At 42.5% G+C, this 12098-nt stretch overlaps 1 protein-coding gene across 2 annotated transcripts in view; it reads left to right on the top strand.

The window, feature by feature from the left end:
* fibcd1b (fibrinogen C domain containing 1b) overlaps positions 1-5579 on the top strand; it is a 112757-nt gene extending 107178 nt beyond the window's left edge. For both annotated transcript variants that reach the window (XM_008298700.1, XM_008298699.1), the window contains 2 exons: positions 2783-2962; positions 5314-5579. In XM_008298700.1, coding sequence (XP_008296922.1) covers positions 2783-2962; positions 5314-5579 — 446 coding nt within the window. The remainder of the gene's footprint in view (positions 1-2782; positions 2963-5313) is intronic.
* The last annotated feature ends 6519 nt before the right edge of the window (positions 5580-12098 follow it).

The raw sequence follows: 12098 nt of genomic DNA, 5'->3' as shown, positions 1-12098 counted from the left end.
CGTTTTTTCTGACTCTCCTGCCTTAAATGGCAAATCCATGAGAGGAGAGAAAAGTTTCCCCCCAACGGAGCAATCAGCATGTTAATACTGAAGCAAAACACCTCAAAATCCCTCCCTTGTATTAGAACCCACTTTAAATAACCTAACAATAGCATTTAATTAACAGCGAGGCACACCTGAGCATTTAAATTTTAACCAAAGAAGTCTCTGTTGCTATTTTACTTGACTTCCTCTTTAATTATTCTGAATTGGAGTCTCACTGAGATTCTCTGGGGCTTTAATTAGGGACTGAATTAAAGTTATGTAAATACAGTTGGAAGCTGTAGAGTCTTTAAATAGAGCTGTGTTGCATCTGCTATTTTATTTTTCTTTTCTTTTTTTTTTTTTCTGAAAGAGAAAACATCCTAAGTCTTTCTTTTGAAGTTTGTCAAATCACTCCAGGGTACTTTTCCCTTAGGTGTTTGTGTGGATTGATACTTTTTCTCAAAGGAGTATGACACAAAAACTATTTCTGCAAATGAGCCATTTTTGTTTCTCTGAAGGCAATGTGAGAATGTGTTGCACTTCGCTTGAGTTTTCTGCGTCTGTTTACCTTCACATGTACTTGAGTATTTATATTCTCGCATAAACCGGAAGCCGACACGCGTGAAGTCACCTGCCTGTGAATGTATTAATGACTGATTCTCCACCTCCAATTTGCTGATCCACTGTGAAAATGAAAAGAACGGGATCAACCTCCCATTGGGCTAGATTAAATCCAAACTAAGTGCCTGGGCCCAGACTGCAAGCTTCTGTCTCTGAATAATAATAGGTTCTTTCAGCTGTGTTTGTCATCAAATTAGCCCTCTACTTCAGACGAGGCGCTCTCAGAGAGCAATTCTCGACAACGATGGAATTCAAATTAGGCAAAGTCAGTTTGAGGTTTTGTAAGGTTTAGAAAGGAGAATGAGTTTCATTTGAGAAGGTGATGATTGCCATAGGAGGTAAAAGTGACAATGTTTGGGATCATAAAAACACCTTCCCTCCTGTGGCGCAGCTACTTTCATTGCGATTCTCAGCCCAGTTACAGGGCAGACAGTAAAAACAAACCTCAAACCAGCGACTGCAGCCTACAGCTTGATCTACATGCTCTAAATGCAAGCCTCATTGCGAAACCAAAAAAGCTTTTGAAGCTTCGCTATCAGTCCACGCTTCCGTTTTCATTCAACAATCAACACCGTAAATATAAAGAATGCATTTATACACACTGGGGGGGACGTTTAACCGAGTCTTGAAGTTCACTTTTGTTTGTCTTCCTGCGTTGAATTTTGGGTTCCAGAGACCCAGGTAGAGTTCTTCCTGTGTCTCTCCGCCTGACACGCTGTTCCTCTTGTACCTTTGATCAGCCCAGTGGAGGAAAACTTGCCCTGGGAAGCAGCATCACTCCAACACAGCGGGGGGACACGCAGAGCAGGAGGGGGCAAGGAAGAAGGGATGGAAACCCTGTTTTCCCTCTGGCACTTTCTGTCGAACACTCGCTCCCTAAAGGATAGCAATAATTAAAAGATCCAATCGGGGCATCGGATAAAAAGTGACGGCAGGCTTGAATCTGAAAGTTGATACAAGAGGATGTGTGCAAGTTCATGAAATTGGTCTGGAGATGAGATCAAAAGGTAATTGGGAGTTATAGGTGGGTAACTGAAGTGAAGGTTTTTCTTGAAACCAAATCACTTCTACCTGAGAAGCTGCAAAAGAAAAATTGGACTAATGATGACACTTTTTTTTTTTGGGTGATATGTCCTCCAGCTGAACATCAAATTAGCCTATTTAGCCTTTTTCTCACTATTTCAGTAAATACACCCAGTGAGAGCACAGCAGTTTATCCTCGCTATAGTACAGACCTGAAGGGAATTGAAATGATCACATTAGTGCTGCAGTGAGAGCTTAAATGCTCATCTTTTATCTGCATCTTTTGAATGAAGTCAATTTGACAAACACCACTAATGTGAGCGCAGAATTTATAATTCTATATATTTTATTATCAAGAAGCCAGAGATTTTGACCTGGAGGAATGCCTCTAAGACAGAGAGGAGAAATAATCTCAACTTGCCTTTACAAGGTATAAATTCCTTCTTCTTTGAAAGAACCAGAGTCAAGTCTTGCGAGCTCCTGCAATCCACATTTCTGCCTTTCTCTGTGAAGAAATCCAGACACTCCACCCTGTCAAAGAGAGTTCAAAGCAATTACAGATAAACTGACAGTCTTAAACTCGGAGTATTTAATGGAATTTAGTTATTACATTTGGTTTCCCAGAATTATTCCTTCTGAATGCACCTGAACAATGTACCGAACATGAATTGACAGATAAAATCACAAGTTTAATGGGTGGAAGTGGACTTGGATTCTCCAAAGATGCTCTGAGAGAGCGCACTGCTGTGAAAGACTGATCTGGCAAACCCTGTGAATGTTTCAGCTGCCTGACAATGCGAAGAAAGGTTCATATTTGGTGTCATTAGCTCATTTAGCATCACGCATATTGATGGATTCGGTCGTTTCGGTCGGACTTGAGCAGGAGCCGGTCTTCGCACTTTGAAAAGAAACTAATCTTGTTTTGGAAAGAGAAACCCTACACACGCAGGATGAGACTCTAAATGGGACAAAAACCACGTTACATCTTATTTCCCGGAAAATGTATGGCTTTGAAAGGGCGCCGAAATAGCTTTATGTTGTTTGCCCAGACTGACGGTAGTACTTTGTAATGGATTGTTTTGGTCTGTGTCTCGCTCTCTCTTTTTCCCTGCAGGGCTGAAGCAGATCCATGCCCTGTCCATCCAGGGCAACTATGAGCTTCGTATTGACTTGGAGGACTTTGAAAATAGCACAGCGTATGCCCAGTATGGTACCTTTGGAGTGGGCCTCTTCTCAGTGGACCCTGATGATGATGGATACCCTTTGACTGTGGGAGACTATTCCGGCAATGCAGGTATGTGCTGCATACCGAATAAACAGTTTTCTTGGAAGACATACTCCGCCTGCACTCTGATTAGTGTACGCTGCTTTCTGCACATTTTTTTTTCCTTTTCTTCCATCTAACCTAATTGCAAACACAGCAGTAGGTGAACCCCTAGCCAACTTTCTCTGCACCCTGCCTTCGAGTAAAATATTAGGATGTTATTTTTACAGTGCAGCCGGTGTGTCCACTTGTTAAGCCGGGCAGACAGATGCACAAAGAGAGAGGGACTGCCGGTGTCTGCGTCTCGCCTCCCCAACCATCAGATCCAAGCCAGCTACCTGTCACCTTGATTAAATTACTGCCAATTAATTGCACTGCTTGACCTGCAGCGTAAACAAAAACCTGCCGTTGAAAATGAAGAAGCAATTTAAAGAACCTTTGGGGAGCGCTGCTTTCAGAACACAGAGAGAATGGGGACAGATATGAGAGATGCAAGCCGGCGAGAGATGTGGAGAAGTGGAAAAAAAAAAAAACACAAAAAGGAGGAGGAGGAGGAGGGAAACTAGGATGGAAGGGGACAGGTGCGAGAGAAGAAAAGGTAAATAAAAATGAGGATAGAGATATCTAAGGGACAGAGGAGGCGCAGAGGAGAGAGAGAAAAAAAGAAAGAAAGAAACCAGAGGGAAAGGGAAAAATGTGTTGTGTGTATAGCAGCTTTTTACCCAAACACGGCATCTGCTAAAAGTTCCTGTGATGCTTCGTGGCCTGACCTTGAACTCATTTGCCTGCTGGACATTTGAATGCAGTCAAATTAAGCACATTCATACTCTCTGTGGATGCTTTCACGTCAGCTACCCTCCAGGTAGTGCTACCCTTATTATTATTATTATTATCAGTAGTAGTAGTAGTAGGAGTGTCGTTTTTGCTCTGCTGTGGCTGCTTTCCGATCAGCTGACAGGTGCTCGTTCTGGGCTGGAAGCAGCTGGATCTTAATGGGCATCAGAGGAGGCTGCCGGCCCCCAGCCACCAAGGTGACATCCAGCGCCTTGTAAATGAGCCTTTAAGTGCTTCTGTTTTGTTTTTTCCCTCTTTTCTCTTTACACTCCCTCTGGACATCATCCCATTGTTGACACCGTTGAGCTGTGTCTTTTTTTTTTCTTCCTCTTCTTCTTCTTTTTTCTCCACCCCCACTATCTTTTTTCTCCTACCGTCAAGCAGCACGCAACATGAATATTAGACATGCCTGTCAAATTATTTTTCCCACAGAGTGGTTACCATAGTAATGCTAAATGGAGAGTAAAGTAGGACAGAGCAAGAGGGTAAGGAGCTGGATGCCACATCCTGGGCAATTAAGGGCTGTTTGATGCCCTGACGAGCTGTTAGCCATCACCTGATGGCTGGTGAGCAGTCTTTCATTCGGCTCACAGCTTTATCCTTCCATCCACTTCTCGTCACAGTGTGGGGCCTGCTTTGGATAGAAAGGAAAGAGCAGGGAGTACAGGCAAGGTATGAGGAGTTTATTGAAAACGATGTACTCTTTGAACTTCCATTTGCTAAAACTTTTGGTCTACCGCGGTTTTCTGCACAGACGTAGCTTTAATTTCACTTGAGAGCCTTTTAGAGCTGCAGAGCAGTTGTCGATGTACAGAATCCGCCAGTGAGAAATCTTTATATAGTCAGGAGATATATTCAGCTCAGCAGTTTGGTTGTGTGGATCGGATTTAACATCCGGACCATGATTAAGGGCACTTAGGTGATGCCACTTGGCTGTGCTGCATCCCTGCAGTGGCCTTACATCATTGTCATATTCACAATCTCAGGCTGCAGCAAAGCAGCTCACTGACTACCACATTTTAAAAGCTTTCTGATCCGTTAGAAAAAACGCCTAAAAGAAATAAACCAACATTCGTGATGAAGTCCATCTAATACGTCTCTTCTCTCCTCTAAAACATTCGCGTCCATTAACTGACAGGCATCCTGATGAAATCATCGGGGGCGGGTTATTAAAAAGAGCAAGATACAAAGGTCAGCGCAGAACCTTTGATAAATTGGCTACAAAGCCGTCTGACCTCCTGCTTTAGATAATGAGAAGAGACACTCTGGAGAACTGTAGAGCTTTATTTTTCCTTCTTTCGTCTCTCTCTGTTTATTAAAATGATTAATTGAAAGGTTGTATCCCGTTTTGAAGGTAATCACCTGTGAATCTGTCTAATTGCTGGTTTCAGGTCTGGGACTATTCTGGTGAAAGATGCAAAGGACATGCAATAGCTGTTATTGTAATAAGGTTTTGTTTTTTGAAGCACACAGCTTCTCTTGTTTTTGACTTTCTCTCAGTCTCATGCATGTTTTACATCAGATTCATATTCCGTTCTGATTTTCAGGTGATTCTCTGCTGAAGCACAACGGGATGAAGTTCACCACCAAAGACAGGGACAACGACCACTCGGAGAACAACTGCGCCTCCTTCTACCACGGCGCGTGGTGGTACCGGAACTGCCACACCTCCAACCTCAACGGCCAGTACCTGCGCGGCCAGCACACCTCGTACGCCGACGGCATCGAGTGGTCCTCCTGGACTGGCTGGCAGTACTCCCTCAAGTTCTCCGAGATGAAGATCCGTCCCACCCGCGACCCCGAGAATAAATGACACTGACGAAAAGAGAAAGAAGAAGAAAAAAAAAAAGAAGAAAAAGATTTTTTTGAAACATTACAAACCACAATTTCTGACAGCTAGATGGAGTTACTCGTCTTGATATTGTTTATCCACTAAAACATACCTCTTTGAGTTTAGCTGACTCAAGCTGTTCGCCTCGTGATGTCTCTCTCTTCCTTTTTGCTCCTCTTCCTCCATCGCTCAGCTACCAGTCGTGCCGGCTGCCATAATCCTTCCTGTGGTCCCGTTCTTTTAAAAAAATAATACCCTTATTTTTGACCATTCAGTTCACGAAAAACAGCACACCAGAAGCCCTGAGCCCACAGTCCACTGCGCAAGCTTTACTCAGTCTTACATGGTGGTCCTGCCGTCCCCTGCAGAATCACACACCAGTGAGTTTCTCCTGACATGTAACCCTGACCTCCCATCTGTGCTGACACGGCACTTAGACTGCGGTTCACACTCACTGCCCATCGCTGTATAATCTTGTGAATGGACAGGGCTGGTCCACATAGAAGAGGAAAAGACAAACCCTTCACCTGAACAGGAGATACAAATTCTCAATTCCTCCCCTCCTCCCCCCCCTTCTGCAAAGGGAAGAGTTTCACCTGCGAGAAGGGACGGCGGCGCGGCCATGTCGCATTTACATCCTTGATCTGTGCGAATGAGACCCAGCAGGGTAGTGGCAAGAAAGTGCGAGGCCCTCGGATAACGAGAGGGAGACGGAAAACGAGGAAACAATTTGACAAGAGGCAAATTGGCTGAAGAGGAGGACGGAGTGAATCAAAGGGAGGGGGGAGGAGAGGAAGAGGAAGAAGAGGAGGTGCAAAAAGGATGACAAAGAGGAAAAAGAAAGAGACGACGAAGGATCTCATTCATCTAACTTGGGCCATTAGGGAGCATATTGGGCACTTTGTCTGATCTGCCTGCCAGCTGAGTACTGGCCAACTGATGCAGCACTCACAGATGGTAACCCAGCACTTTGTGTGTGTGTGTGTAGGTGCGCACGTGTGTGTGTGTGTGTGTGTATGTGTGCGAATGTGCATGTGTGTGTGAGACAAACAGACAGAGTTCTCTAACACGATCAATTTTCTGTCATGAGTTCAGTAGAGCGTCTCGATTGACTACAATGTTTAGCACAGACAGACTAAACATGATGCATGGCTGGAATACCTTCACTCTCTCCATCTAAGTAGTTGCAACATGAACTAAGAAAGCCCGTCAGGTATGTGGTGCATTAGCAAGGAAGGAAGGCATGAGACCTCTTGAAGGAAATGTTACATCTCCCCCCCGGTCCCACATTCCCACCTTTCTGTTTTTTGTTTTTTTTTTTTCCCCCCCTCCCGCCCTCCTTTCCTTTCCAGGTGATTATTATGGGATTTGTTTGTGCGATACAGTTTCTCTTGTCATGCAAACTGAGCAAAAGTTGCTGTAAAATAAGATTTGACGCTCGCAACCGCTGTCTTTTTCTTCTGAGTAGAAATTCTACAAACGTGTTGTGGCGAAGTCGAAATCGCCTAAAGCAAATAACAAAAAATAAATAAAAAAAACAAGAGAGAGAGAGAGAGAGTGAAAAAAAAGTGTTCTGAAGAAAATAAGGCAACACGTGGGCAGAAAATAGTGCAATTCAAATTTTTCTGTTTATATTTTTATTTTTTAAGTCAATGAATCAACTTTTTTTCTTTTTTTTTTTGATGTAATAAAAGCTTTAAAATATCTGTAGATTTCATTGTACAGTGTGTATGACTTTTAGAGCATGTGAATCTGTTTCTTACTATGCTAAAACACAAAGAGAACTCAAGCACACGGACTTAACAAAATCCACTGGTTAAAAAAAATAATAATAACAATAATGAAGTGAGATGTATTTACAGAACTTTTTCCCCCTTCCTCTACCTGAGCGACGGGATGGAGCGGCCTCGCGCTGCTTCTGACGGTTGAACACGAGCGACGAAGAGGAGGAATGTGATTATTTCCTTAAAGCACATGCCCGTTCAAATCTGCAGCACAAATATAAAACCCTTCTACGGAGGCACAACATAAGAGAGGTCTCTAACCTCTTGGCACATTAGCTGCCTTGCCTGGACATATGTGATCTTTCTGACATCTTGGCTTTGGAAAGGTTCCCGAGGCACTGGGAGACGGTTTTTCAATGTGTGCTGAAGGGTGTCGCCCCAGCTGGCGGAGAGTTAATGTGTAGCACCGAGCAATGTTGCGCTGAATACCTCTGACACTGGAACAGCTGTGAGCTCCTCTGTCATCGCCGGTGTCTCGGACGGATCTCCCAGCGCGCCTCAGCCGTGCACGCGCGGCTATATGCGGTCACGTCTTGGTGGGCCGCCGCCACCTCTTCTCATCAAAAAGCACAGACACATGTTACAAGTACTTGGAGACGGTATCACGGCACAGAGTGAAAAGGTCTGATCATGTCAGCGGATGTATTTAAGTTGGAACTGTACGGAGACCCTTAAAGGGGGGGGAAGGAACTGAACCGCGTGCGAGGATGTATGCAAAATGTGTGTATGTGTGCGTCTCTGCGGCGAGACAGGGCATGTGTATGTGTGTACACAAGTGTGTGCGTCTTACGGTGTTTCTGTGTGTACACATATATGCACAATGCTTCGGTTTGTACATGCCCATGTGCATGAGCCAGACAAGAGAAACGGGAGGCTGAGTGCGTCTCTCTCTGTGGAATTTTGAAGTAATGTGATGCTTATGTACAACTTGCCTCCCCCCCCCCCCTCGCTATTTGTGTTGATAACAGAGAGATTTACATAATTATAATGAACTATTACTTATTGTGATTGTGAACCCATTAGAGTGGACACCACCTTCTGGTACTGTGTTGAACTGCGCTCGTACCTCCCCAAAAACCCCGAAAACCCCCCTCCGAGAAACTCCCACCTCGACACAGCGTTGTGCTCACTGTATATGTTAATGCTATGTTGCCCCTTTGTTATTTAAATGTAGAGACATGTATTATTTGCCATGTGTTTCCGTTGAGTGAATGCCTTTCTAGTCACTCTCTCTGCTGCAGCTAGCTCCAATGGAAGAGATGATAAAAGAGTGAATCAGAGGATCTAATCATTCCCAGTTATCCCACTCATTACAGAGCATCAGCACCCTCCTGATCGATCCCCTCCGTCCCCAAACCTTCTATCTTTCTTACTGTGTACCTCCTTAATTGCCTCAGCCTCTGCTGCCAACCTCCCTACCCCCAGCTCCTAAATTTCCCTCTCTCCACCTCCTAACTCCCATCCTCTTTATTGCACAGTTTCATTTTTTTTCCCCCTTTCACGCCACTCCTGCCCCGCTCTCCTCCCCTCCGACCCTCCAAATCCTTCATTCCCAAGCGCAGAACTAACTTTGTTTCCTTTTTCTTTTACTTTTGGTGAAGTACTATAGATTGTTTTGCTGAATCTTGATACTGTGTTTTAATGTTCTTGTCAACATTTAATAAACATTCACATTTTATAAATGGGGAACACCCTGAAGTGTGCAAGTGTGTTGATTCTGTTTTTTATTTTTGTTGCTCCTCTCTCGGTGCATCCATGCGTGGTTCTAGGAGCCCTCTTGGTATTTGTGAGTTTGTTGTTTTAATCAGGAAATCCTGATTTGATAGAGCTGAATGAAAACAAGCAATGAACATTTAGTAGCCTTTTACCTGTCAACTGAAAACCCCGTTAATGTTTTGGAACATCGACCACAATAAAGTGCCAAGCAGAATGTGCTCAGTGTGAAAAGTAACCTAAGCAGAAACAGAGTGCAAAAAAGAAAAAGAAAGAAAGAAAGAAAGAGCTGTAGGTCTTCTGGGGCCATCCAGATAGATTTAGGCTTATTTGCTGAGGTTTTTAGATTACATCTCAAAGTTTTCTGTTGCAAATCCAATGCAATTGGGGTAAATCGAATTGTGCTTGTGGAGCTCAAAGATGATGTTCCAGGTATTCTGGATAATTCCACACAAGTGAAAAGGGTCAGCACATTTTGTATTATCTACCTGTGATGGTTTTTGTTTTTTTGCTGTTATCACCAGGAACAAGATTAGACAGAAAAATTGCATGTGGTGACATTGGTCAAGTGTTTGAATGAAAATAATAACAATTAGGCAGGTGGAGATATCAGGAAATTAATTTGCTTTTAATTAGTTTTCTTTTCAATCATGTAGCATCTTAACATTTCTACAGATAAGTGGCTTTGGCCTTCCTGATGTGTGGCAATATGAATAATCAGTTTTATTCAGTCCTGCTTTTTTTCTTTTTTTTTAAAGACAAACCAAGTTACCAGCAGAAAGTCTTTTTGAGTTTTAACTGATATTTATATGTCAAGAGAAAAACTAGCCCATACATATTCAGTGTATGTGTGTGAGCTACTCTAAGGTTCAAAAATAGGACCTCTGATAACAACAAATGAGCAAGTGGTTCTTGTGAAAGCTCCATTTTCACCATTGGATTATTGATCTATCTGAAAAGGTTGTCAATACAATCAATGGTTGTTTCCGTTCCACTAACTGCAGATCAGCCACACAGCCTCGGTCTTAACGCCGGACCTCAGAAGACACACTTTTAATCTGGTTTGGAACCACAACAACATCAAAACCCATATCCTGGCTTTCACCAACCACATTAACATCACATCACAAACCACAAACTCCAGTGTTGCCAGTTTGCACACGCATAATTCATGTTTCTGGCCATCAAATCTGAGTCTAATATTCATTGTTTTTTTTTGTTTTTTTTCTTTGTTTATCTCTGGCTTGGTCTTTACTTTTCTGGGGAAGTATCTGTCTCTTCATCTGCCATTCTAAACTTTCTCTGTCTCCCATTTGGTGCAAAACAGGGAGCCTGCTTTTCACCAAAAACAGAAAATGAGGCTGCTGGAACCAGAAAGGCAAAGCTGCAGGACATACGAGCAAAAGAATACCACCAGACGCACTGAAACATCCTTCAGCACATCGTTTTATCCCTCTGAACCCGAGACATTTACTGTATGTTTTTGCTTCCTGTCACATTTTCACGCACTCCGGCTTCATTTTTCACTGCAAGATACACTTCTGCATCTCTACTGAAACAGCAGAACCATGAATAGATGTCGAGAGAACCCAAAAAAGCGATAATGGCCAAAACATTAATGAAAAAAATACTTAAAGTACATTTTTTTGGATTATTTGTTTTAGAAAAATTGAAGAAAACAGATAATATCTCCAAGTCTAACTAATACTGGGGGGGGAAAAAATGTGTCCTCCATATTCTATAGATATTGAACTGTTGGACTTCTTACAACTTCTACAAACTAGCATCTTTTCACTCTACTCTGCACATCAACTCCAGAAAGATATTTTACCATGCTCTGTGTATCGTCCAACAAGTTGCTGACAAGTTGCTCCTCTGCAGACTTTTATTGAGCCATGCTGCTTTTTTTTTTTTTCTTTTATTGATCAAGTATGTTTTATTTTCTCTCTTGTCGTCTCCTCTCAGCTTTATGTAAACACAACTTGCAGTTCAGCAGAGTAGTTGCTGAATTTTTGTCAGGCGACTGTTGTTGAGTCACTCATGACTTCCCAGTGACTCTGAGAAACTTTTTTTTGTTTTTAAAAATGAGACATGTAGAATAAAGTAATTTTTACAGAGCATCACAATCTTAAGCTCAGATTTGGTTCATTTGGTTCGCCTCACACACATCTGTTCAAACCGTCAGAAAGCTGAGAATCTGCTGATTCGTTCTATTTTTTAGCTTCCAGCTCTGATAAGTGATGTCATTTTGGCAGTGTTTTAAAGACCCCATGCAATTTAAATAAGTTTTTGAATCCAGAGTGTTAATTCAATCTGCTGTTAATAAAAACAAGATTAGTGCTGTTTAATACCGGAGCAGTCATCAGGAATGGCCAACACATCTGCGACAGAGGTGTCTGGTTAAACTGCGCATTACAAGGAGAGACCAGCAAATCCGATTCAAGCCTTCTGACAGTGGTACATACAGTAATCTACAGCTGAAATAACAACATGACAGTCTGGTGGGAGGGGAACAGTTTTTTGGTGACATGCAGTCATCCTCAAATTTATTCATATCCTTCCGTTAAAGAAAAGGCAAAATTCACAATCGTCACTCAAATAACTAGAAACTGAAGAAAGTAATAAGAAATAAAAATTTGCTAAATTAGAATTCAGTGAAATAAGACATTGCGTTTGAATTGTGGTTGAAAGGAATAACAAAAAAAAAAAGAAAAAAAAACTGTCCTGGACTAATTAGAGCACTTTGCTGATGAGCAGTGGACCAATATCAAAATCCCTGCCAACAGGTACAGAAGTCTGATTGAGAGTTATAGAAACCACTTGATTACAGTGATTGGCTCAAAGGGTTTGTAATGGAAAAATACTGCATCTGCATGAAGAATGTCAAAGCAAGTTTCGCTAAGTTTCATTAAAGCTGAGTGGAAAGGTTACAGGCCCAAAATGTGTTCCCATAACATCTCGGTAAACACTAGTGGCTGTACATGGGAAGAAGAAGTTGTGCATC

The sequence above is a fragment of the Stegastes partitus genome, unplaced genomic scaffold (genome assembly GCF_000690725.1).
Source record: "Stegastes partitus isolate 25-593 unplaced genomic scaffold, Stegastes_partitus-1.0.2 Scaffold1340, whole genome shotgun sequence".
Classification (NCBI taxonomy): Eukaryota; Metazoa; Chordata; class Actinopteri; family Pomacentridae; genus Stegastes; species Stegastes partitus.
This window is presented reverse-complemented; position numbering and strand designations above follow the sequence as displayed.